The following is a 26,835-nucleotide window of genomic DNA, read 5'->3' as shown; positions in this document are numbered from 1 at the left end:
ACATGCAGAATCTTGGGCTTGCCCCGGACCTCCTGGATCACAATCTGTATTTTGACAAGCTCCTTGGGAGATTCACGTGTACATTAAAGTTTGAAGATGCACTGGTATAATCTACAGGAGTGGTTCTAACAGTGGAAGGTACAGGCAACCTATTGGGACTGCAGGGAACACACTTCTGAACAGGCGGCCCCCAAGCCTTCTCTTTACAAACATCAGGCTGGCCCTAACCACATCACACACAAGGCACATGCACAGGTTTTTGCTGGTTAAGCCAGTCACTGAAAGTGCCACACTCAATCTTCTGCCATTTTGGGGTCTAGAATAAGATAATAAAGTGGTCACTTTTCCATTCCTTATTTCTTTTCACAATAATTGAGAACAGCCAAGCACTTTTTGTTGGCATCATCTAGGTACCTGCCCCAAAATGCCACTGAAAGCTTTTATCACTTTCTTGAGTTATTCACTCATTCATTCGACAAACATTAATTGGCAGAAACATGTACTAGCCGTGAAAAATAAGCAGAACAGAACTGGAAGCTTGTTCATAGAGTTCACAGTATAATAAAATAAGAATATCTTCATCCCACTCTTTCCTCAAAACATACCCACAAGTTATAGCACTTTGTAAGCCAAACAAGAATCCTCTGGGGAAATTAAAAACACATGTCAGAGCCCAGATCCAGGTAAATTAGATCAGGATCTCCAGGAATTGGCCCCTGGCATCAGCATTTTTTAAGCACCCTGACATTGCTAATGGGTAGCCAAGGTTGAGAACCTCTTAAACTAGAAAAATAAAAAGAAACACCTTGACCTTTGGCCAATCTTGGGTCCTCATACCAAAAACCTAGCACTGCCAGCAAGCTGGGGGCTTAAAGAAGTTTCCCTCCAGGATGTCTTCTCTGGATGGTAGAAGGGAAGGAACAGGAATGCTTGGAAATAGTCCTCTGTGTACAAAGGGGAAAGTACCTCTGGTGGAAATGAGGGCAGCTTCACTCTGTTCGCTTGTCCCAAATGCATTGATGGCTCGCACATAGAAAAAGTAATTGTCATTAGGTTGGAGGTTAACTTTCAGCTGAAATCCTTTAATTCCAGAGAAAGATCTAAATATGAAAGGAAAATAATAATTTTATATATCGTGCTAAACAACTCATATTTCAATCTCATAGTGAATGAACACCTTTTACTGACAACAAATCACTTATTTTTCCCTTTTTATGACCACAGAGTTAGCAAGCCAGATTCTACAAAATGGTCATTGTCCACTAAGCCTACTTTATCAGATCATTTCTACATTCGTCAACATTTGTCCAATAGCGTGTCTTTCAGAATGTTTTTTTGGAACAGAACCAGACAAACTTTTTTTTTTTTTTTTAAAATTCAGAAAACAGACTGTGTGGTTAACGAGTCTCCAAGCATATATTATTTTGTTTATCAATTTTTGGCTAAGGAAGTACTTCTGGATTAAGATGTTAAACACCAACCTATGATGCAAAAGACACTAATTATCTCCTCAACAGATCCTGAAGAGTGGAAAACTTAAGGTGAGTGATGATTTTCTACATGGCCATCAAGCCAAAGCTAGTAAGGTTATGGAAACTGGAGCTCTCTCAAGAAGACAATATTCTTTAAAGCAAGCTTAATCCTGGCAAGAAAAGAGAATTCTAATTGCCAGATAAAATCCCCAAGGTTGCTGTTCCTAAATCTTTCATTTACATTAAAAGAAAAGTGCTGGTAATTAGCGATATTGAACATCTTTTCCTGTGTCTATTGGCCATCTGTAGGTCTTCTTTGGAGAATGTCTATTTAGGCCTTCTGCCCATTTTTTGATTGGGCTGGGGTTTTTTGTTATTCAAGTGAACTTATTTACAAAACAGAAAGAGACTCACGGACAGAGACAACAAGCTATGGGTTACCAAAGGGGAAAGGGGGTGGGGGAGGGATAAATTAGGAGTTTGGGATTAGCAGATACAAACAACTTTATATAAAATAGATAAGTAAAAGGTCCTACTATATAGCCCAGGGAACTACATTCAATATCTTGTAATAACCTATAATGAAAAACAATATGAAAAAAGATATATATGTACAATTAAATCACTAAACTGTATAAAAGAAACTAACACAACACTGTAAATCAACTATACTTCAATAAATAAATAAAACACTTTTTAAAAGAAAATGAGAAGTGCTGGTTGTGGTATCTAAATGGCAGCATCCTTGGCAAGTACAGTGTAACAGCCCAACCATTCAAGCACAAATGGACTTGCTGGATTTGAAAATGGAGCTCTCTGAACTTGCCAATGAGCTGGAATAGTTTTGTGCTTCTTTTCCATTCTCTTTAATCTGCTTGATATCAGGTCCTAGAGCATTTATACAAATGCTCTTTTAGCCTCCATTTGGAGAGGCTTTGGAGAGGGTTACAAATTAGGCTCCTTGTTAATAAAATAATTCCTAATCTGAGTGCTAAAGAATCAGAGTCCTGTCCCCAGGAGATGTGTGTTGGATACTAGTCTTTGAAAACAATAGTACTGTAGCCTTCAAGCTATAGAGAGATAGGGTTTTTGTTTTTCTTTTTAACTGTTTGTTTGCTTTGTTTGTTTTTTATTTTCTTTGTGTTTGTTTTATTATTAATGAATTGTACCATTGCATTAAAATCAAAGAGTGGCCACTTCATTCTCAGATTTTTTTTTCAGGTTATTTCTATTCCTGTTGACTCATTTCTCTCTCAGGATCTGCCTTAAAGAATTCTGTGGAGAACCAGGAAAAGGAAAAAGTATCATCGACCCAGAAAACAAATTAATTTAGATGTTTTTAAAAGCAGAAAATCTGTACAGAGTAAAATGGAAGAGATACACAGATGACTACAATTAAAGTAACTCGTTGATAATTACATGAAATTCAAATTTTAATGTTTACAAAGTTTTATTATAACAGTCATGCTACTGTGTTTACATATTGTATATGGTTCCTTGAGTTGAAGCAAAATTGAATTGTGACAGAGATCTTTCGGCCGACAAAGCCAAAATTATTTATATATCTGTCCCTATACAGAAATAATTTATTTATTCCTGTTTTATTATATAAGCATTTAAGGCCAATAGTTTTATTTTGTATACCACTTTTGCTATATTCCATCTATTTTTATGTATATCAATGTCATTCTTTTTCAGATATATTTCAAAATTTTATTATGGTTTCTTTGATTTATGAGTAATATAGAAATCTGTATTTTACTTCCAAAAAAAGAAAGAAAATCTGTACAGAATAGCAATCCCTCCCCCATCAATGCCCCATGTCTAAAAGCACAAAAACTCATGGTTTGTTCCTCAGAAGGAAGGGGCAGGGGAGGGGAGGAGCCTGGGTCTATTTGTGTATTTGCTATTTAGTGCCTGTGTCTGGAAAAGGTCAATGCAAACTTTATCGGTTGTTATTTCAGAACCTACCACCTGACCAGGCCCTTGAGAGTACTATCTTTAGATGCAATGGAAATGGATGGATGAAATTGAGCCATATGTCCACTGACAACTAATTATGCTTTGGTTAATGAATGAAAAACTAGGTCCTGTGATTGAGAATGCAATTCCCAACTAATATCTAGATTGTTATTCTGGGGTAGATATATTGCTGATCTTATTTGAATTGATGACTGAAGAGATGTTTCAAATGTACATTAATTTTTTTGTTGAAGTATACTCAGTTATAATGTGTCAATTAATTATAACAAGCTCATAGTCTCAATAAGCACACTCAGATCTGAACTGGGTTTCAGACTTCATGCACTCATTAAGTAAATATTTACTGATCACTTATCATGTGCCCAGACCCTGTCTTTGCCTGAGGGGGGAAGTGGCAAGGACAGATGAGGAAATTTCATCTCTAGAAACTGGATAGAACATATGAGCTTTGTTTTGTAATAATGCAGTTGTTAAATGCCAAGGATGCTATTTTTTGGGTAAGTGTTCGCTCTTAAATTTTATGAAGTCTGTCAAGAAGGAAATTCCATATACACTGTCGACTGCATGCTATGTCTTATTACTCATTTAAAGAATAAAAGTTTATATGGTACTGAAGCTAACATATGGGATCAGATCTGCTCTCATTGTGCAAACAGGTCAAACAGACGTGACAAATATGCACAATGCCCTCACTGAATCTATAAAAGCACCAGGTATGAAAATGAAAGTAATATGAAATATAGAAGGGTTTTATTGTTTATAAGTTTATATCTTATGCTCAAGCACCAAGAACAAAGCAAAAAAAAAAAAAAAAAAACCAAAAAGCTCAGATACAAATGCTTCATTTCCCTATTTATTCTATCTGACCTCATTTAATGTCACAGAAGTCTTCATGTCAGTTATCCCTGCTTTTTAGCCTAATGAAAACTTCAAAAATTTTGGAATTTGAAATCTGAAGAGTGGTACTCTTCCATAGATTAGGATGTTTTTCATTTCAAAAACAAAAATTTGTCATAATTGCCACTGAGTCCACATGAGTTACAATGAGCTTTGCATACTTTGCAGTAGAATTCAAATTCACAGATGATGCAAACTGAGGTAAGTGATTAGACAGCAAATAGAACCACAGCAAGTTGTTGGTGCTTCGATAAAAAGAGATTTTAGCCTTATCAATAATGTGACTAATCTGACTATATTAGAAGTCTAGAACAAATAATGAAATTCAAAAGACAAGAAATATGACTCAAAGAGTCTCACTTTGGGTCTTGAGTGTGGGATTCCCCCTGTAAGTACCATAGTGCAGAGGACAGGGAAGGCTTTATATGCAGAGGTTTCAAGAATGTGAGGGCAAGGAAGCATCTAGAAACCCTAACACATCAGCACATTAGCTGCTTGCTGGTGGAGCATAAGCATGCTGTTGACACTGAGTTCCGTACCCAGCAGGTCTTCAAAGGACTCTCAGCTGCCTTACTGGTAGGACAAAGGACATTTGTTAAACTCCAGTGCTGTAAGGCTGAGAGAACTGATTTAAAGGAGACCCACTGTCTCCTCGGAAGTCTGAAGGGCTGCCATGTGAATGAGACCAGGCTTGTCTTTTGCTGTCTCTGAAGGAAAATCACCAGGAGGCTGATGTCTGACCAATATAACAAAGGCCCTTCTAGTGTAAGCCCTTTCATTCTTTAGTTTTTGCAAGGAATGAAAAGTTTGCCACAACTAGCTGTGGATAATGGGGCAAGAATTATTTTACATGGGAACTGAAAAGGATCTTAATGAAGTAAAAAGACCAATAGGGACTTAATGCTTAATGGGAAAATACTAAAAGCATTCCCATTTAGTCAGAGGGACAGATATAAGGTTAAAAAAATTGGGAAGTAGGAGGTAAAATTATTAGCATTTGCATGTGATATGACTATTACCTAGAAAACTCAAGAAAATCAGCTGGAAAAACTCAGAATTTAGTAAGATAGCTAAATATGAAACTAATATGAGAAATCAAAATTCTTCATACACAAATAACAACTAGCTAGAAGATAAAGCAAAAGAAAGACCTTATTTAGAAAAATGGCAAACATAACAAAAATGTTTAACATTTATATGAAAAATATTTTTGAAAATGGTACTGAAGGAAAACACACAAAAGACTTAACTAAAAGGAAAGGTATATTGGTTTTTGGAGAGGAAAATGCAACATTACAAAAATTTCGAAGCTCCCTAAATTAATCTCTCAATTTAACATGATCTCTAAAAATACCAAATTGTCAGGGGCAGGGGAGTGGAGGTGACTATACAATCTGATTCTAAAGATCATATAAAAATAAACTAGCAAACAGAAAAAAAAGGTCATGAAGGAGCAACCTAACCTACTATGAATTTTAAAATTATAAAGCTATAATAATAAAAACTCATGGTACCAGGGCATAAATAGATGGGACAATGGAACAGATCATAAAGGTCAGGAACAGAGCCAAACACACAGGTTCTTGAGTATGTAATAATGGAAATATTTCAAATCAGAAGGGAAAGTGATGGGTTTTCTTTTTGGCACAGCTAGACAGCCATACTAGGAAAAATTAAGTTGGATTCCCTACTCCATACTTCCTCCTGAAAGTAAAACTAAACTAACATTAACATTTAAAAATATGCATGGCAAAAAAATTACCAAAAAAATTGCAACTCATATGTAAAATAGGTAAACAACAAGGTCCTACAGTATAATACAGGGAACTATATTCAATACCTTGTAATAACCTATAATGAAAAAGAATATGAAAAAAAGTATATATATGTATGACCAAATCACTATGCTGTATACCAGAAACTAACACAACATTGTAAATCAACTATACCTCAATTAAAAAAAATAAATAAAAAAATTATAAATTGCAACTCATATCATAGATGAGGGCTAATGTTCTTTGAAAAACAAAGAGCTTCTACAACTCAATAAGAAAAAATTCTAAAATCTAACAGGAAAAATGGGTAAAGGAAATGAACAGTTCATAGAAAAGGAAGTACATGGCTCTGAAACATACAAAAAGATGTTCAACCTAATAATAGAAATGCACAATTCAACTAAAATAAGATTTCATTTTCTACTTATCATTCTGTCAAAGATGAAGTTTTATTACAGATGTGTAGGCAAGGGTATGAAGAACCAAGTACTCTTACATGCTGCCTGACAGCGTGTAAACAGCTACAGCCTTTATGGAGACAGTTTGGTACTGTCTATCAAAATTTTAAATGTACATACTTTTTAACCAGTTATTGTACTTCTAGGAATTTATCTTACAGATATTCTTGCATATGTGTGAAATGATACATGCGTAAGTGTTTTTCGGCAGCACTCTGTGAGAGTGGAAACAACTTAAGTGCCTCTCGATTGGTCAAATAATTTAATTATATTCTTAGAATATAATGGAATGGTTTTTTAAAATAGATACAGTTCCATTGATCTATGGAACTGACTGATATGAGACATCAAGAAATATTTTTAAACAAGAAAAGTAAGGTGGTAGAAATATATATAGTATGCTACCATTTGTGAAAAAATATAGATGCTATATACGCACAGACTACCTAAAAAGATAAGTATGAATCAGGTAACAATAATTGCCTCTGGGGAGAAGAGTTGAGTAGGTGAAGTAGATAGGTAGAAAGGAGATTTTATTTTCACTGTATTCCCTTTTGTGTCTTTTGAATTTGTACCCTATGTCTATATTATCTATCCAAGATTAATTAAACAGTTTACTTTTAAAGCTATATTACAAGTTCAGGAGTTGGTTGAATGTGTTTGCCAAATGCACATGAGTTTGAACTTTGTAAAGTAGCTTCTCTAGAAATTTGATAATTCTCCAGTTTGTGTTGGATGGAAGGAAGGGGTGTCCAGGTGCTCAAGGTAGACTGCGGAGCTGGTAACCATGATAAGTGGCTGTCCTCCGCACTGCTGTGTCTAATACCTGGATCTAAGCATGTGTTCTAACAGGAAAAGGAGGCGGCATGTGTACAAACAATATGGAGGAATCCAGTGCCATGACTCCTGGAAGCAGCCTACGGATGGTGCTGTCACTGCAGTGCACAACAGATGGCTAAGTATGAATTGTTTTTTAAAAACACAGTGGGCTCTTACTGTTGGCAGCACCAACATTCAGCCAGTCAGTCAGCACCATTTAACCAGAACACACTGCTGGGCCCTCTGGGGACCAGCCAGTAAAGTAGTATTTATCATCCCTGCCTGGGCACATTGGATCTTCTGAATTGGAAACTCTTAAGAGGGGCCTGTAAATCTAAACTTGAACGAGCAACCCAGTTGTTTTTTTTAATGATCTGTTAGGTTCGAAAAACAATCATAAGATAGCCTGGGGTGAGGTGAGGTGGCAAGGAGAAACAGGAAAAAGAAGAAAAATCATGAGAACATAACAACATTAAATACAAGAACAACTAACTAAATAGTTCTAGCTGTTAGAAGCCTTGAAAACTTTAACCGTAAACATGGAACTTTTTGTTTAAAATGAAATTTTTTTGTTAAATCAGGATTAAGAAGAAAATTCTTTATATATTGACTTTTGTTGTTTAAAAAACTTGGTAAATAAAATTTTTTGAACAGGACTATTTTTCTTTTGATAAATAAGGATATTATGAGAGTCAGGGCTAACCAAACATCACTATTAGTTCACAATAGTGTAGAAACATCGCATGAGGACTGAATCCTACTGACCAGGGAACTTGGGTTTTCCTGTAATTAGAATCTCTCACAAAATCAAAGAGAGCCAAAGGATTCCAGCAGAAGGATCCTGGATTTTTGTTTTCTCTATAGTTACCCTCCAAAGCCTGAATGATACCATTTATACTTCAGGCAGAGAATCCCAGGAGCCTAGTAACATTCATTCTTGTGGATTCTCTAAGCTCTCCTTTTCCACTCCAAGGTCACATAGGTGGACAATTACTTGAGGGCCCATAGAACTGCCCAAAGAGAATGGTGATTTAACATTTAACATAAGCTTTCAGATCCCATTTTAAAACCAGTTACATAGGAAATGTTTTTGCATCTGCTGTAAAACTGCTCTTAAAGACAATCACTATTACCTTGTTCAATAGCCCTTATATAAAGATCTACATGAAAAATTCATCTTAGAACTGAATGTCAAGAAATATAATTGTCTCTCTTAGTGAAATGCTGTGCTTCCTTTTAAAAAAAAGATGAGTTATGTAATCTCTTTTTTTCTCCCTCTTGGTCTCTCCCCCTCTCCTGTTTTCACCTTAGTTGCCAGGAAGTTCAGATTCAAATTTTATGTTCCATTGAGGTACTGTTCTTAACCCGTGCTTTCTGATATAATCTCCTCACCCCTACATTGTCTGCCTCTTGCTCTTACAAGGCTGTTTTGGGTAGTTCTATTATGCCTGGGTCTTCTATTGTGAACAACTTGAATACTTTTGGAAATTGACAGAACATAAGTTAGAAGTGAAGGAACAGATTGGTTTTCCATTGACTGAGGTTTTACTACACAGTCAGGAGGTGTATAGGATTTTTAAATGATCAAATTTAAATCAGATTCATCTGGGAAGAAAGATTTCATTTAGGAAAAGCTAAATGCCAAGAATTCTGGGGCGGGGGTTGGGGGTGGATTATCTTCTCAGCACTCACTCTCCCAAAGGCTCCCTGCAGAGGGAGGGGTATTACAACCTAGGTCAGGAAAACAATACCATATAAAGATTGGCTCTTAGCTCTTAATTACTCAATGAACTTTGGCCCAATCATGTCAGTGAGTGGCCCTCCTGTCATCCTGTAAAGCAAGCATGAGGCAGGAATGACTGCCTCCTTTACCTATGGGTGTGGAGAAGGTCAAATCAGTTGCCCTTGACTGTGTGATTAGCCATCATCAATCCAGTGGAAAAGCTTAGTAAAAACTTTTTTAAAAAGAAAAAAAAAAATGCTGCGATTCTTCATTTCCTGCTCAGGCACTAAATTCGTGAGGAAATTCACCCTTATTTGTCTTTATTATATAGACAAAGAGGGAGGTGTCCCCAGCTGGAATATCCAGCTGTGACAGACAATTCTGGTCCTGGCCCCCTCCCCACGTGTGGCCCCAAAGCTAGAAGCAGGAGGAACATGAGCTCGTAGGTCCAGCACCCAGAGCCCAACCCTTCCCGGGGATGTTCCCAGAGCTGGCGCCCCGGAAGCAGGGGCTGGGGAGCAGGAAGTTCACCACCAACTAATTCTGCGGCATTGAGTCTCACAGATTTGTCACTCAGCACACAGCTTCTTTCTGCACAGCCCACACAGCTAATCCCTGTACTATATTTCTCTCAGTTTTCCCTCCTCCACCCACAATTCTGCTGACTTCTCTCCACACAGGAGAGACAGAACAGCTGAGGAAACAGCCGAGCGGTGGAAAATTTTTGCAAGTGTTTTGAGCCCACCCAACCTGAGGAGAGCATTCAAAGAAAAACAGGAAAGGGTGAGTAGGAGCTCCCTCAGCCCCCGCACACAAGCCGGGGATTGTCACTCCCGCCCACCCCCAGTCCCAACAGGGGCCGACTGCTGGGACACAGCCGCTGTGCCCACACACGAAAATATGCAAATGTGCTTTCTGTGAGGATTATGGGGAGTGGAGGCAATTGCTCTGCTATTTCAGACACCACGTCAGGGAACGCAGGAGCACAGTAGGCTCATTCCATTCAAACACCTACTCTAAGAGTTCAACCAGCACCTCTGGTCTTAAATTGGAATTTCTATAAGTCATCACACTGGGAGAATAAATGCAATAGTGAAGATGGATGTGTTTCTGTTCTGGCAACCAAACTTAGATTCCCTAATCTAAAGGGTAATCAATGCCCTCCGTGTTGTGTGCGTGTGCGCGTGCGCGCATGTGTGTGTGCGCGCGATTTCATATTACTCATCCTTTTCTCCCTTTTCATTTCCTTTCAACTTCTCTTCCTACTCTAGACCAGAGCTTTTAAGGCTGTCTGTCTTTTCAGGGATTGGGGGTGAGAAAGAAACGTAAATTCATTTAGTTCTTACTTCTGTTTATTTCTCCACCTCTCCTTTGCTGGAGACTCCAGCCAGTTAAATGACTTGCAGTTGGCAAGGGTGAAAGGAGATTGGCTAACGCCGTCATTCATCCATTCATTCACTCATTAAACAGACCTCTAATAAACAGCTGCAGAGATAAGGTTCCTGTCTTTACCCAGTTTTCTGTTGGGTTTTCTTGTTTTGTTTTGTTTTTGTTTTTTGCATCTGGCTTAGCATAGGGGTTTTGCATAAAACCTAGAACGTATGTAAAGGTTATGTAACCAATGGATAAACAAGATTACAAGTGTCCTTCTCCATAAGTGATTCGTGAAAAGATTTCCATCCCACAGGTTGGACTAGTCCTATCTCCTAGTTAAGTATCTAAGCACTAAAATTAACCCATTCACCATTCTTCTTTACTTTGTTGGCACTGTTTATTTTTTTCCCATTTTGAATAACAGATTATCCTCAAAGCTGGCCTAACTTTTCTTCTTCGTATCAGTATTATATGTTCACTGCTAATGGTATGTACCCATTCAGGTAACACATACATATTGAGTAGCTACAATATGCCAGACACTGTTTCAGACACTGAGGCTGCAACTTTACATAATAATCTCTTCATGGAGCCAGCAAGTGAGTGGGATCAGACAATCCTTGGCTTGCTGTTGTTTCCAAGAAACAAAATAACTTTAATTATGCACTGGTATGCAGAAAACCAAGGTGAAGGATGTGGCTCTAATAAAATGGAAAAGTAGGGATCCTTTGCCTTTGTTGACTAGAGGGGATCAAGTTTTGAGGTTCTTTGTTTATCAGTTCTACTGTCTGACTCACTGTCTCCAGTTGGCATCTTAGAGATTGGGCAACATAGATTATAGTTAAACAGTTAATTTTTTTTTTTTTTTTTTGTTTTAGCATTTTGAACCACCAGACACTGTAAGGAATGTTTTAAAGTTGGTTGTAAGAAGCAGATGGTCAAAAAACTTAAGACACATGGCAACTCCAGAAGAGGAGAATTTTCCTTTCCTCCCGAACTCTTCAACTGGAGAACCAAAAGAGATACAAATGAGTTTTGCAGCTCTGGGCCTCTGAAATTAAGGATGAATTATTTCACAGGCTGTTGATGCCAACCTGAGGTACAAAGTATTGAGGCTTCTTGCACTGACGAGGGATGACTCTGATGTGGTGCGTCAACAGTAGACTTTTCACATGAACAGGGTAGTGATTTGTGGCCAGCAACATTGTGCTTGCTTCAAAAAGTCATCTATTGTGAGATTCAGCAGGGATCCAGAGAGCCTAGAATCATCCCTGGGCTGTGGACTGAACATACCATTCTACCTCCTGGCACTGAGGGGTCTTTTAGCACTTAATTGGAAAAGAGCTCCGTCTCCAACACAGCCCCAAACTATCAACAAGGCTCTGCATGTGGAATTTCTCTTCACTTCTAAATTTGCTGGACCCTATCCATTCAATAACAAAGGATTCTTATATTGTTCCATAACTACTATCAACTTTCTCCTTATCCAGACTCTCAGATGCTCTCCTTTGGCAAGAAAAATAAAAATGAACCCACTGGCAAAGTCTCAAATGGAACAAACTAATGACAAGTCTTATATTTTAAATCAGCTCAACTTTTGTTTTAATGAAATTGGTGGATGGCCATTTTTCCCCTACAAATGAAACTGTCATTGATTTCTCTGGCTTTGATGAAGGATTCGCTTGGAATGCGTTGTTCATTGTTGATATCAAACAGACTTTTTTTGAGGGCCCCAGGATGACGAGAGAAAGGAACAACATTAATGAAAGGGAGTTTGAATGGTATTGCATTCTCTCTTTACATCGATGTTTCTCACATGACAAAGGAAGGTAAGATACACAATAACTCCCAGTTGCCAGGCTGTTAAGGTATGCTAACTCAGACTATGTAATGACACACATTTTAGAACTAGTGGAAAGAATAAGACAAACCTGAGTTTGCATCCTGACTCCAAACTCTCACTCCATCATTTAATACCTTGGCCGAATTATTTAACCTGCCTGAGTCTCATTTAATGGAGATCATGACTTCTCTCCTAGAATTGCTGAGAGGTTTAGATGAGATTTAGTGTAGGTCCTGGCGTGCCGAAGGCCCTCAAAGGATACCCTTCCCCCGTCCATCCCCACTTTCCCTTCTCCCTGTAGCTACATTTATGAGATGACATCACAGTTCCTGCAGTGAGACGGCTATTAGCTCTCAGGGTTTCCAGCTTTCTGCTGATTTAAGAATCCAGCTGTGTTGATATTATTCATGCAAATGCCAGCTGGAGACCGATGCCACGACAAGGATGAGTCATTACCGAGCACCCCTTAACAGTCTGATCTTGCCCCAGAAAGAACTGGGCTTTCCTCACTGATGGTGGAGAGTGATGGGAGAGACTGGCCTGGGACTCAGGCACTCCTGACAAAATGCTCTCAAAGCATCAAGAGGTTTTTATAGAGAAGGTCCCCGACTCCCATAAGTGATATTAAATAGCGGTTAGCAGCTTGGACTTCAAAATTAAACAAAACAAGGATTGAATCCTGATTGCCACTCACTCGCTGAGTAGCCTCTCCAAGCGTCTGTTTTCTCCCAGACTTTGTGTGAGGATTTAACAAGGCCACGCATACAAGGCATTTAGGACTGTGACTTGGCATAGAGTAAATGCTCAACAGAAGCCAGTTATAATCTCTCTCTGTGTATCTCCATCTTAGTCCCCCTCCCTCTCCCTCTTCCTTTCATCTCTTTTCCTCCGTCTCTCTGTCTCTAAGTTAACCTCTCAGCTACCTGCTAATCATTGAAGCCTGCCTTCCAGCACTTAACAGAGCATTGTTTCTTGTACATTTACCACATTTCCACTTCTGCTGGAATGCCTACATCCCAACCATACATACCCCACTCAACATTAATTCCTTCTTTGATCATTATTTTGTGAAGCCTGTCTTCACATGCTTGAAAGAGACTATAATTATAGCTCAGTCGTATGAAACTTCACATCATAACTAAATAGCTGTTGATTGATCATGAAGATAATCAAGAGCTTAAATAATACACTTTATTAAAAAGCTGTCTCATTTCATACCATTATTTCCAAGTTCCATATCCTGCCAAAACAGTTTATCTCAGTAAATTTGGTTTAAAAAAGTCTTTATCAAAATATGAATATTAATAATAATGATCTGAATATTCATCATGGGACATGAAGTTGCCCCATTGCCATAAATTGGAGGTTAAGAAAATACCACAGTAAAGGAATTAACATTTACCAAATGCCCCCTGGATATATAGCCCTTTATTGACAAATTTGAAGTTTGTAATTTTAGTGGGAGAGCTTTACATTTCTTTTTTCCTGGAAAAGTCTCTAGATCCTTCATGTTCCTGAAGAGGCAAGCATGTCTCTGTGACAATATATATGTAATTAGCTCCTTTATATTACCAATACATCACAGAGACTTTCAAATTTACATTACATACAAGCTCACTATTAGTTTTCTGAGTTAGGTGTTACCCATTCTGATGTAATTACTAAAAGCACATAAAATATGCATATATGCTGTCTAATGACTCAAGTTAAATATACCTCAAAGAATGTTCTTTCTTATTAAAATTCACATACATTTTTCTTACAAGGGAGTTATGATTCTGCATTGTAGCATGTGTTTTATTACAAATTTGGAGTTCATTGATGAATAATGATGGAATTGCAAATCAACAGCTTAATTAGCTCAGCAGGATTTTAAGAAGATTTTCTCCCTCTGTGAGCATAAGCTTAGAGGTTAGTGTAGAGCCCAGAGCTGGGTTTTTGGCACCCCAGGCTCTCCCCACAGAGAGGGATCCTTACCTGAGGCCCTCGCCCTCGGGAGAGTGTTGTCTGCAGTACTCCAAAGTGTAGGTCTCAGTGGCCTCGGGGTTGGCAGGCCGCCATCTGATGGTGGCCGTGTTCCAACACACAGTACAGTCCTCCGCATGGATCACAGGGGTGGAGGGCGCTGCAGAGAGAGAAAGAACCAAGTGAACTATGGAGCAATCGGTGCCAGTTCTGCTTCCCTGGTATGCTAGAAAGGATGCTTGGGCATGATTTTGTCTTAATTTTTGATGAAAAAATACATTCTGGGTTGAAAACCCAAAAGGTATAAAAATGTATATAGTGAAAAGTCTCCCTCTCATCCTGCCTTCCAAATTGCCCAGTTTTCACCCATCCCCAAATCACCTCTAATATTAGCATCCTGTAAATCTTACCAGTTTCTTTACACATATACAAGCAAATAAAAATGAAGATTCTTGTCCCCCTCCCTTTACACAAAAGCTAGCCATGATCTTGCCTTCCATAAGTGCTCAATAAATATTTGTTTTAAAAGGCAAGAAGAAAGGGTAAAATGATGGGATAGTAATTTCTTCCCCTAAGATAGTTATGATTATCTTAAAGGCAATGCAGACTTGGCTCATGCTATACCTGCTTCAGCTCCTGTGAAAAGATTCCATTGTGGGAATGCATTCCCAGCTGAACAGCCTCGCTGAAAAGCCTTTCTGGGGCTCCTAACACCCATGCGAGGAAGACTGAGCTTCTTACCTTAGCAAATATGAACTCTATGTACTAGCCTTTCTCACCTCATGTCTTTCCTCTCCTTGTTTTTAAGTCAAAAAATAATACCAAAATTCTTGTTATGTCCTGCACCTCCACACTCTCTTACCTTGATGCCTGTGCACATGTGTCTTCTTGAAGTGGAATGCACTCCTTTAACACGTTACTTCCTACCAATCCTTCAAAGAATTTCGTTCAGACATCAGTTCTCAGGAGGCATTTCTGATCCTGCCCCTACCCCCACCTGTCTCAGGCACCCCTCTGGAGTGTTCTCATAATAACCTATGCATAACTGAATCACAGTTCTTACCCCAATTTTTAATAGTCTTCTCTTCAGTATTTCCCCTACTTGAATATGAGCTTTTTGAGAACAGGAACCCAGTCATTCATTGTTGTAGACTTAGCACTGCACACCACCCAGCATGCAATAGGTGCTTAACAAATGCTTATTCATTGATCTTAATAAATAGTCGGTGAAAAATTGAGTATTGCCTCCTAATACCCCCTTAACATCTCCTTACCTGTTCTAAAAATTGCCCTTTCGCTGGGCAGGCTACATCCAGTGAAATTCACAGCCATTACCCACACTTGATAGCATCGGTCAGGTTCTAAATCTTCAAAAATGCAGTAGCTTTCCTTCACTGTCACTCTGTATTCTTCCACCAAGTCTAGCATAAAACACAACTGTAAACTCAAGGGTATCTTCCTAAGTTTACTGTAAGTTACAGTTATTGCAAAAACTTGTCTATGACTTTTTTCAGTGGGAAACCCAAAATGACAGACTTACAGCTATCACTAAGTGACAGGAGCACTTCAGAATACTTAAGAAAGCAAAGGCATTCTGAAGAGAGATATTCAGAATGACTTAGTATTACTTCAGATTCTAAGCTTCATATATCACAGTTAATTTATTTCAATAGCAAATACTAAAATTGCATAGTTTATATTAGCTTAAATATCAGTACTACATTCTCAAGAAAATTCTTAAGAAGCAATGCCAATATTTCAGGAAAGTGTGTAATAAAATGAGGACAACTTATGATATTATAAAACATCTTTACAGATTAGTAAACCATTTTAGTATTCAGTAGGATTTTCAGAGTTTCAAATTCTGGTTCCTTCTCATAAATTCCATAATTCTTTGAAATAGAGATTTCCATAATTTATAGAAGTACTTAAACACTTTTGATAGGTCATAAACTATTCTAAGAAATAACTTTGTTCAGCCAAGACATTTCCTAAAATTACTTGTTATTTTACTTTCAATATTTTAGTAGTAAATATTACTCAATAACATTCTAAATAACTGCTCCCTTGGGCCAATTTGATTATTCTTACTGAAATTTTCTCTCCTTTTAAAAGAACAATTTTCTTTTCTAAATTAGCCTATGGTAATTCCAGTTATCCTCTCTTATTACTCTAGGATGTCACATCTTCAGAACCCCTCCAGTTAAGAAATCAGATTGCTTCCTTTAAAAGTAAATTTAGGAGATCTTCAACACAGCATGTTCTTTCAATTTTATCTCTCTTTCCCAATGAGCTATACTTCCTGGACAAAAAGTTTGGTTTAAATAATGTCATAAAGACATTAACTGAAAAACATTTCCCGCAGAGCCTAGAAACTGTGACTGAAGTTTTCAATGGAATCACCCTTTTAGGCTAAGTCCTGCTACCCTGGTACTCCTTTTAACAATAGACATAACATATGTTAACCGGAGTCCTATTACACACAGCATGGTGTCACAGTCTAGATCATCAGATTTACTAACTGGCATCAGCAGAGTTCAAGGCATTGAATGAAAGAGACAAGGACAGGTAAGTGTTTGAGGGATGAAAGGCGGAAGTGAAGCACTTAAAAAAAGTACTCCAGGAAATAAACAGTTGTTAAGAGGAATGTTGGAGAGCCATGAAGTTCCATGATACAATTGGATATACAAGGAGGTGAAGTGTGGTATAACAAAATAAATACAGAGTCAAGCAAATTAAAACATAAGCTTTGGAGTCTGAAGGATCTATATTTAAAATCTGCCCCAGTCACATGTACATTGCGTGGCCTTGGGCAAATTACTTAACCTCACATCAGTTTTCTCATTTGCAAATGAGGATAATACCACTTTCCTTGTGTTGTGACAGGTATATGATAATAGGTCCCCAATAAGATAGGAGTTCTTATAGACAAACTTAGCCAAATTTACAATACGCCAATGGTTACTTTCTCACTTTTTTCCAATTTAAATAGGTATCACATGACCCCTCAAAAGACTTAACTATTGGTAACAGTGAAATACATTATAATTCATTCCTTGTTACACATTGGGTTCCTATGGCATGTCAATCCTGTCACATGCTCATCTGGTTTCCAAAATATATGCATTTGTCTTCAACAAGCAACACAGAATGCCAGCAGTCCCAGCTGTTTTATCAGAAAGTACAACCTCAGACTGCCTGGCTTCTAGGTCCTATCAGAGGTCCTAGTGAACATGTAGAGAGATGTTTACTGAGGCTCAACTATAAGACGTGCCATCCATTTAGCCTCCTAAACACATTCACCTCTATCTTTGTGTTATTTGGGACACCAGAACACCATACCATAAAGTCTTCTCATGCCTTGAGAAGTATGAACTCTGAATGTACCTTTATAGTTTGTTCATAGCTTTTATCAAAGGTGAATCTGAGAAAATGCCAACCATGGCATCCATTGCTGCATTTGCCTTAAAATTACCGTAGAGGACACTGTCCTGTATACAGCTCATTTCTCCTCTACAAAGAGGTACACTTTATACTTGTCTTTTAGACTTCAGTTCTGATTGAAACTTTGTTTTTGAAATTTTGGTATATTAGCTCCCTTCTAAAAATGAGAATCACTTAATTGCTCCTGTCATCCTGACAGCTCCAAGCCAAATCTGAATTTCAATGACAGTATTCATGTTGACCATTAGGATGATATTTATGCATTTTTGTTTTCCTTGATCTTGATTTCCAAATTTTGCTTATATGCTATTTCATTATATAATTGTTGGTTTGTTGTTGTTTTTTTATAAGTGGCTAAAATGCTTTGTGGGAAGAATCAGAATATCTATATGTTTAAATACTACACATTAAGATGTAGAAATGTACATATGCATCCATATTTGTGTTGGCAATCCTACCGTTTACTTCTTGGTCATCTTGTGGCTCCTCCATGCAGTAAACCTGGAATGAGTCAATGACATCTTCCTTGTTCATGCTCCAGTAAACTGCAATTGTTGTGCTAGTAGCAGAATTTGGTTCCTGAGGCTCTAATCTAGGAGGCTGTGGAACTGGAATATAAGCAAGATTTATTATAACTAATGCTGTTTTATTGATTGATTTCTTTTCTTTTTTGCAAAAGTCACTTGTGCTTTTTGAAAATTATGCAAACAATACAGAATTGCATGGAGTAAAACTGGGAGGGACACCTTGTTCCCAATACCCCCAGCCCCAGGGCTATTTCTTGTAGGCAACCACTGTTACAGTCGACTGTGTATCCCTCAAAAATGTTTTCTCTGCATATATACATAATGCGCATAATATACATGGAAATAAACAACTATGGACCTCCAGATGGGATCACTTGATAATATTCTTCTGTAGTCCTCTATTTAGAACAATAAACTCACACAGGTTAGAGGATACATCAAATGATTTGGTTTTCCTTCTAAACAAAAATTTTAGTATGCATTGATAGATAACCAATGTTGTATCCTTCTACATCAGTATAGACTCTATACTGAAATAGAGACAAATGAAACCCTTTTAGCTATAGTTGCTATATCATCAAGCTGAAAAAGACTTTCGTGAATAAAATATCAAAATACACTATCTGAAACTACTATCCCATTTTCTCTTTCCAACATAACTATACCTATGTATTTTTTTAAACAGAATGTATAAATTACATAGGGGAAAGTACTCTACTAACTGATTAATATATAAGATTTGTTCTGAATTTTAAAGGCATTATAAATCCACTGATTTTTAAAGACAACAATATTCTCAAGTGTTTTACTAGAGATTTTTTAAATTTACAATTGTGCGTATTGAACACTAATGGTATATATGACACCATAAATCTAGCTCCTATGCAATTCTCCTCCAAAATTTTTGAGATTTAAAAGCATTAAACATATTTTACAAATTAGAGGAAAAGGTTATTCCCATAGTTGAAATGATGTCCTGTTTTTAAATTTATTTCTGTGGCTATTATCTTCCAGTCAACAATTTCCTGAGAGATGAGCTTGCTGGATAATCTAGGCCAAACTTTATGAGATTACATTATTAAAAGTCAACACTGAAGGGGAAGAAGACAAAGGTTAATTCAATAGGAAAGTGGAAATCAGAAGAAACAAATGGATCTAAAGAAAGGAGCAAAAAGAGACACACTGAGATTCAATAAAGAGATAAAGAGATGAGGAAATACACAGTTATGAAAAATGAGAAGCAGGATAAGTGGTCAAGTTCACGGACTCTGGAGCAGAGAGGCTGGCCTAGGGTGGCTAGATCCCCCACTGTGTTATCCCACCCTCAGTTCCCCCATCTTTGAAATGGGAAAACAACAATAATAATATCATTTCCTCCCAGGGCTGTTGTGAGAAGCAAGAGAATGTATATTAAGTGTTCAGCAAAGTCTCTGGCACATAGTCAGTGTTAATATTCAGAAAGCAAACTGGCCTTTGTAGGAGCACAGAAAATGGAGGGAGGAAGGTGGAAGCCCCTGAAATGGGAGTTGAACTATGGGTGCAACATCTGGTAAATCACAGAGGGACTGCAGAGGGAGGAGATGCTTAGCAGACTGCATCATAAGGCAGGAAGACTGCCTGTTAGAGCACCTCCCCCAGGACTGAGAATGGTTCAGAGACTCGTATACTATCTTTGACTTTTCTGTTTGTCTTCCCAGCAGGAAATCACTGTCACATTCTAAAGGAGTCCATCCAGATAAATGTAGTTCAGTAAGTTTTCACATGGCCCAGGTTTACTGAAGAGCCAAGCAGACTGACTATTGTCAATCATCTTTGAAGCAGTGTTGGAGAACTCTTTGAGGCACGAACAACAAAAATGCTCCTTTTTTCTCTATGAATTATACATTGAGCTATATCTGCTTTAAAAAAAAATGGTAACATCATTTCAAGAATCTCTCTCTCTCAGGTAACATAACTTAAAATCATTAATTGACCCCCCCCCCAAATCAACAAATTTTAAGGAAGAAGCAGTTGCAGGGAATTAAGCAAAGCATGCAGGCTAGAAATAATTTTGTATCAAATAGACTCCTTCCCCCCAAAACATTAAAATTAAAACATCTTTTTTCAAAAACAAGAGCCACTTTTATTTTTCAGAGTATTCTAAAATTAAAAACGGAGTATGAATATTCCATAGATGTAATCTATTAACAGCAGCTAGATTTACAATTCCTGTGTGACAGAAGAACATCAGAGGCCCTGATTTTACACGTTAACAACGCTATTTACACTTCTGTGGTAATAAACTTGAGTAGGAGTAATGCCAATAAACAGAAAATGACTGTAAGCCTTCCTTGCCAGAGGCTAAGGGATTGGGTAGAGGAATCACCCATGGATTCCCTCTGCCTGACAGAGCGTGCCCATAAAGAGCTCTCATGCTCAGCGAGCTAAGCATTAGATCAACTTGCTCTTCAGTACCTGTGGCGGGACACAGATTCCCACTCAACCTAGCTTTCAAAAGAGCTCTCAGGAGAGCAGCTTTATTCGCAGTAGCCAAAAGGTGAAAGGAACCCAAAGCACATCAGTGGGTGAATGGATAAGCAAAATGGTACAGCCATACAATGGAATATTATCCAGCTTTACTAAGGAAGGTCTGACACATGCTACAACACAGGTGAACCTTGAGGACATTATGCTAAGTGAGATAAGCCAGTCAGTCACGAAAAGACAAATACTGCACGATTCCACTTGTAGGAGGTACCTAGAGTAGTTAAATTCATAGAGACAGAAAGTAGAATGGTAGTTACCAAAGGCTGGGGGTGGAAGGAATGAGGAGTTGTTATTTAATAGATACGGAGTTTCAGTTATGCAAGATGAAAAGAATTCTGGAGATGGATTAGTGGTGATAGTTGTACAAGGATGGCGGCTTCACAATGGTTAGAGTGGTAAATTTTATGGTATGCATATTTTACCACAGTTTTCTAAAAAGTTCTCAGGATCCAGAATCAAGGGATTAGTGACCATGGATGTCATCCTTCCTTCCACAGCGATGTACCTCACCTCTAGTGTAGCATGCAAAGACTGAAGCCAGACTCCTCCTGCCGCACGCACCCCAAATAGCTGTGTATGTAGGGCAATTTGAGAGAGATTACTCTGCTCCCTCTCTTTCCTCACCTGGCAGATGGGGATAACAACAGAACCTACCTCCTGCAGTTGTGGGATTAGATGACAGTCTAATTAGGTAACAGTCTCTATCGTGCCTGGCATCACGCAAGCATGGAAGAACTGCTGGGGGTTGCTGTGTTTCTCACTAGAAAACTCACATCCTTTCCTTATTATATCTGTTTATTTACAGAGTGATCAGATTAACTTTTCAGGTACCAGGTGAGAACTTTATCTCTGACAGGTGTCACTGGTTGCAAAATGAACAAGAAATATTTAGCAGCAAGTCAACACCCCTGGGCTCCAATTCTGTGAAGCAGATGCACAATGCATGGCATTTATACCTCAGAGATCCGTCCCCCCATAGTGGCCTGGAACTATTGGGGCTGCCACACACACTGTTTATGAATGAATCATTAACACTTTGTGACAGTTTAACTCTGCGACCTCTAAATATATAAAATGTCCTCTCATTGTCTATCAGATACTCAAAAGAATACCCTTCCAAATGAACAACAGCATATAATAAATCCCTTAAAAGCAAAAAAGCTACTCTGTTAATCAGAAGTTCCTGGTTTGCATTCACTTCTCTATTTAAATGCTTCTTAAAGACATTACAAGAAAATACCCTTTTGTTCTGAGACATTTCTAGAGAAAATCCATTAGGATAAGTGACTGAATTTTTCATTTTATGTAGGATTGGTGGGGTCTGGGGGGTTTTTTTGTTTTGCTTTTTTTTTTTTTTTTTTTGTATTTTTAAAGAACAGTAGCTTTTACTAGTTACTAAATTAAAACTTCCTATAAGAATGACAGTTGTCAATTTAAAAACGGAAGTTGTCTTTAAGGTGGCTTTGAAAGACTAAAGCATCTTTTAAGGAGAGCATCTCAGTACATTTTACAGTATTACTTGGTTACTTCACTGAAATACAGCAGCTTTGAAAAAATCTAAATGAATCTCATTGTCTTGTTTGTTAAAATAGCACATTAAAAAATATTTTGAAGAGCCGGCAGGATGCTTTTGACAGCTGAGTAGGAGGCTCCTGGCCACAGAGCATGATGCTGCGCTGTTAGTTCTCTAAGTTAATCTGTTTAGTTTGAAAAAAGGAAAAAGAGCTCAACTGAAGAGGGGAAAAAACACTCATAAGGAAAAATCTGTTCAACACATATGAAAATATTTTATTTCTTTTTCCTTCTATACCTAGCTGCTGGCATGAAGCAAATAATCTCTAGAAGACAGAGAGAGAAAAATCCTATTTTAAAAGGAAAAAAAGAGGAGACCCTTTGATTCTATTGCTACTTCCTCCCACCTCCTCAATATCCCAGCACAGTCATAAATCTTCAAATGGAGATGCAGTTTATAACTGAAATGGTATACTAGTCTCACTCTTTATTTCAGAATCTAGCTTTCTAGCTTTCAATTCTTACAACTGAGATTTTTCTTTTTCCAGTTATAGCTCCTTACATTCAGAAACTTTACAAAACAAAGAAGGAAAAACTGCCAAATCTCATTAAGGCAATTAATATATTAAAGTTCCTACCAGCCACTTGTTTTAACATCTGGTCACTTCTTGCTGAGCTGTCATCATAATGTTCAAAAAGTGAAAACGCAGCAGGCATTTTCTCTAGAGAAGCAGTGCTCTCCATTGCAGAAAGCAACCTATCGAGGGAAAATACGTCTATATAAGTCAAGAAATTATTAACATACAAAATGAAAGCTAAAACATTGTTCAAAATGAAGGTGGTGGTGCTGGTAGTTTTTGTGAGGCAATGTATCCAAAAAGTTTCAAATTTGTTTCAAAATCTGGATATATATGTCTAAAGTCTATTCTTAGGCTTCTTTAGTGCAACTGGTAATATGAGAAACTCCATTCCTAGATCCTTAAATCTGAATCAATTCCCTCGAATTATACAGCCTTAATTTTGCATCTATAAAGTTAGTCCTAAAAATGATTACATTTTAATGATCATTTTTATTTCCTAAAAATATAAAGGTTCTGCAAATCACTGTGTGACGTCTTCGCTGTTTTCAACCCTCACTATTATACATTTAGCTGTTAGAAAATAAGTTCACCTACTATGTGCCAAATACTGTTCTGGGTACTGAGGATACAGCAGTGAAGGAGGATAAAGTCTATCCATTCTTAAAAGACTAAACAAGCCACAGTACATAAATGAATAGCTTTTGATACTCAAGACCCTCTTGGGAGGGATGCCAATAAACATTAACTCTTAGCATTGGTATCCAGGTAAAACCTGGACTTAAAAAACCAGATTGAATCTGAAGACGGAAAGGGGGAAGGAGAGATCACAAAAGCATTTATCTTTAGCATGAAGAGCCTAAAATTTGGTTAGGAGCTCTCCTCTGTGCACTTCGCTCACAGAGGACTGGAATCTTCCAGCCATAAGTCAACCACTCAGAGCTCCATTGGCTCTGTAATCATGGACTTTTCGACTTGGGCAGTACAGACCCACCCCTAAGCCTATGCATCTGCTGTTGGAATTTTCTTCTCCTGGATACTTACATAGACCCTTCTTTACTTAATTTAGGTCTCTCTTCAAACATCAGCTCCTCAGAGAAGCTGTATGGTACTAACACAGCAATGTGGTTCCCCTCTATTCTTTACTCTGTTGCAATTTTTTCCTCAAACTTATCACAACCTATTTGTTTTGGTCTGTCTATTTTACCTGAACATAATCTACATGCAAAAAAAAAAAGGACTTTGCTGGGTTCACTACTGTATTGGCACATAGTAGGCTTTTAATAAATATATTTTGAATGAATAAGAGGACAAGGTTTTATTTGGGTGAAAAATGTCAGGATCTTAGGTCTGGGAAATTTTTTTTATCACTGTGAGGGAGAAAGACTATAAAATATAACTGAAATATTTAAAGAGTGTCTTTAAATATTTACTTGTGCTAGGAATAATAAAATTCACTAATCATCTGATTTGGGAGAGATGGTTCCAGTAGGGGCTTCGAAGAGGAAGGGACATTGAGGCTGAGTCTTAAAGAATGAGTAGGAGTTTCCTGGGAAGAAAAGAAGAGTATGGGTGTTGCAGAGAGAAAAACAGCATGAACAAAGTCACAGAGTTGTGAAAGAGTATGACACACTCAAGGGCCAGAGGGGACAGTGGGCCTCCTTGAGAACTGGGAAATGGAGACAGAGATGAAATAGAAAGGTGATTTTTGGCTTGACTGAGAAGAGCCTGCCAAGAGTTTACATTTTATTTCTTAAGGCAGGGAGAGCCACAGAATTGTTTACACAAGGGAAGCTTAAAAAAGAATGCCCTGGCACAAGTCTGGGTGAGGATGAGAGCCAGTAGTCTACAGAGGTAGTGAGGTCGGTTGGGAGGACTCCAGGATGCTATAGGTGAGGGAAGACAACAGGAGCCCTAATTAAAGCTTTGGGGGTGCAGAGGGTGGAAAAATAGACTCAAAATGGACACACAGGGGTCATTAGTGCACATTTTAAGCCCTCTCAATACTTGTCACTGACTAAATGGAGGACTTTTTGTAGCACAGAAGCTCTGGCTGTAGACAGAACACGTGATATGTTTGAGTTTTCCTTTATGCCCTGACCTGCTCAACTTTAACATCAGCGTGTGTAGGGGCAAGTGGACATCTTTTTATGAATAAGTTCCACAATGATTGTGACTCTCTTCTTCATTATTATAACACAAAAGAACAAAACAGAGGGGGAAAAATGCATCCTCTTAACAGAACAGCATTTTCTAAGCAAATATGTTTTTCAAAATATGCAAATTTTGAGTCTAAATATGCTTGACAGCATTCTTTAATTTAAGCATTTTCAGTGTCAAGAAAAATCATTTAATATACAAGCACTGCCTTTAGAGATATAATATGATGGGAGGGAGAAAAAGCGGCAAGGAAAAAAACGTAGGTAATTAGCACCTCTCATAGAAAGGAACACCAAGAACACTGAGACTTGGAGGCAGAAATTGTCTTGAGGACATAAAAGACTTCTTTTTAATGAAAAAAATCAGGCTTCATCAAATGTGTGCATGTTTAACAGGATTTTCTTTAATTGCTCGTATTTCTTCGCCAAATCCTGAATTTTGTTGTCCTTTTTCTTTACAGAAAAATAAAGTTATCCCAAGTGTACTCTCCTTTAGGCAACATGCAGCTTAAGCAAAGATTAATTCATTGCTAATTGGATAATTAATTAAAAATTAATTAAAATGACATGCAGATGAACAAGTTCAAGTACAAAACCAAGGAAATGGTATTTAGAATTAAATGGATGCCAATTCATATTAGCAAGTTAATATTCTAATGTTTAGAAAAGCAAAAATCTGAAACTATAGCATTTTTAAGGGTAAACACATTTGCAAATTTTCATTCACCAAATTTTCCTGCCAATCAGTATCTTCCACGAGTGGATAAAAATATAATAAATAAGCAAATATGCCTCTACACTGTCTCGTGCATATGGAATGGCACTATTTATCCATATACTTTTGTGGTGAGATAAACATCAATAGTACTTAGAAGAAATGTTGAATTTTTTTAAAACATAAAGAAAACTAAGAGCAAGGCCTGGGTATCAGTTTCCAGACCTGCCAGGTGTGCCTCTGACTCCTGTGTGAGAACTGGTAAACATGCAGTTGCCTGGTCCCATCCTGGATTCTCATGTAGCAGATCTAGGGTGGGGCTTTGGTTTAATAAATGGCACAGGTACTTCAGGTGCGACCAACTGGGGGCACCACCGGGCCAGGGGACAGGTTGTTATAAACCAGAAGTACTCAACCCTGCCTGCACATTAAAATCACCTAGCAAGCTTAAAAAATGCCCTGGCCACACCCCACACCAATTAAACTAGAATCTCAGGATGTCAGATTCAGGCATCAGCGTTTTTTAAAGCTCCCTAGGTAATTCTATTTATAACAGAGTCACTGTAATAAAATCCTTATTGATCAAAGCCAATATTAATATACAAATTATTTTCTTAAAGCCTATTGGCAATATTCTGTTGAACAGATTTTTTTTAAAGGTAAACAGGATTCATCTGTGCAATTTTCACTACCTACAAAAAAAAAATCAGGTTTCTAATGTAAATCCATTTTTCTATATTTTAATACAAATCTCTGATTTTACTTTATGCTATTTCACAATTTGGCATTGAATGAAATAAACTGAAGATAATATTTACAATTTTAGCAACTTACATTAAAGCGGTAAAAATGATTTTAAAAAAAATCAGGCTCAATCAGTAGGAAAGACCTCAAGGGCAGAAGGGAACCAGATCAGATCAGAAGGAGCATTTCACTATCAGATGCTCCAGAAGATAAACATAGGTCTGCTGTTATGTGTTTTTATAGACAACATTTCCCAATTTCTTGTTGAATGTTTTGCCTTTTAAATGAATGAAGACTTTCTCTTAGACTGAGTGTGAAAAA

The 26,835-nt window shown here is 37.6% G+C and overlaps 1 protein-coding gene across 2 annotated transcripts in view; it reads right to left on the bottom strand.

Annotated features, from left to right (window-relative positions):
- The window catches only part of CMYA5 (cardiomyopathy associated 5), an 85,661-nt gene that overhangs the window by 7,689 nt on the left and 51,137 nt on the right, over positions 1-26,835 (bottom strand). Inside the window, exons 6-10 of one of the 2 annotated variants that reach the window (XM_031447265.2) lie at positions 22,957-23,075; positions 18,212-18,361; positions 15,584-15,730; positions 14,322-14,469; positions 967-1,100 (exon numbers count right to left, since the gene is read on the bottom strand). In XM_031447265.2, coding sequence (XP_031303125.2) covers positions 967-1,100; positions 14,322-14,469; positions 15,584-15,730; positions 18,212-18,361; positions 22,957-23,075 — 698 coding nt within the window. Of the gene's footprint in view, positions 1-966; positions 1,101-14,321; positions 14,470-15,583; positions 15,731-18,211; positions 18,362-22,956; positions 23,076-26,835 lie in introns of those variants that run through there. The other variant, XR_004135313.2, reaches the window with a different exon arrangement.

The sequence above is a fragment of the Camelus dromedarius genome, chromosome 3, assembly GCF_036321535.1.
Source record: "Camelus dromedarius isolate mCamDro1 chromosome 3, mCamDro1.pat, whole genome shotgun sequence".
Lineage (NCBI taxonomy): Eukaryota > Metazoa > Chordata > Mammalia > Artiodactyla > Camelidae > Camelus > Camelus dromedarius.
The sequence above is the reverse complement of the archived record's forward strand: the minus strand, read 5'-3'. Positions and strand labels throughout refer to the sequence as shown.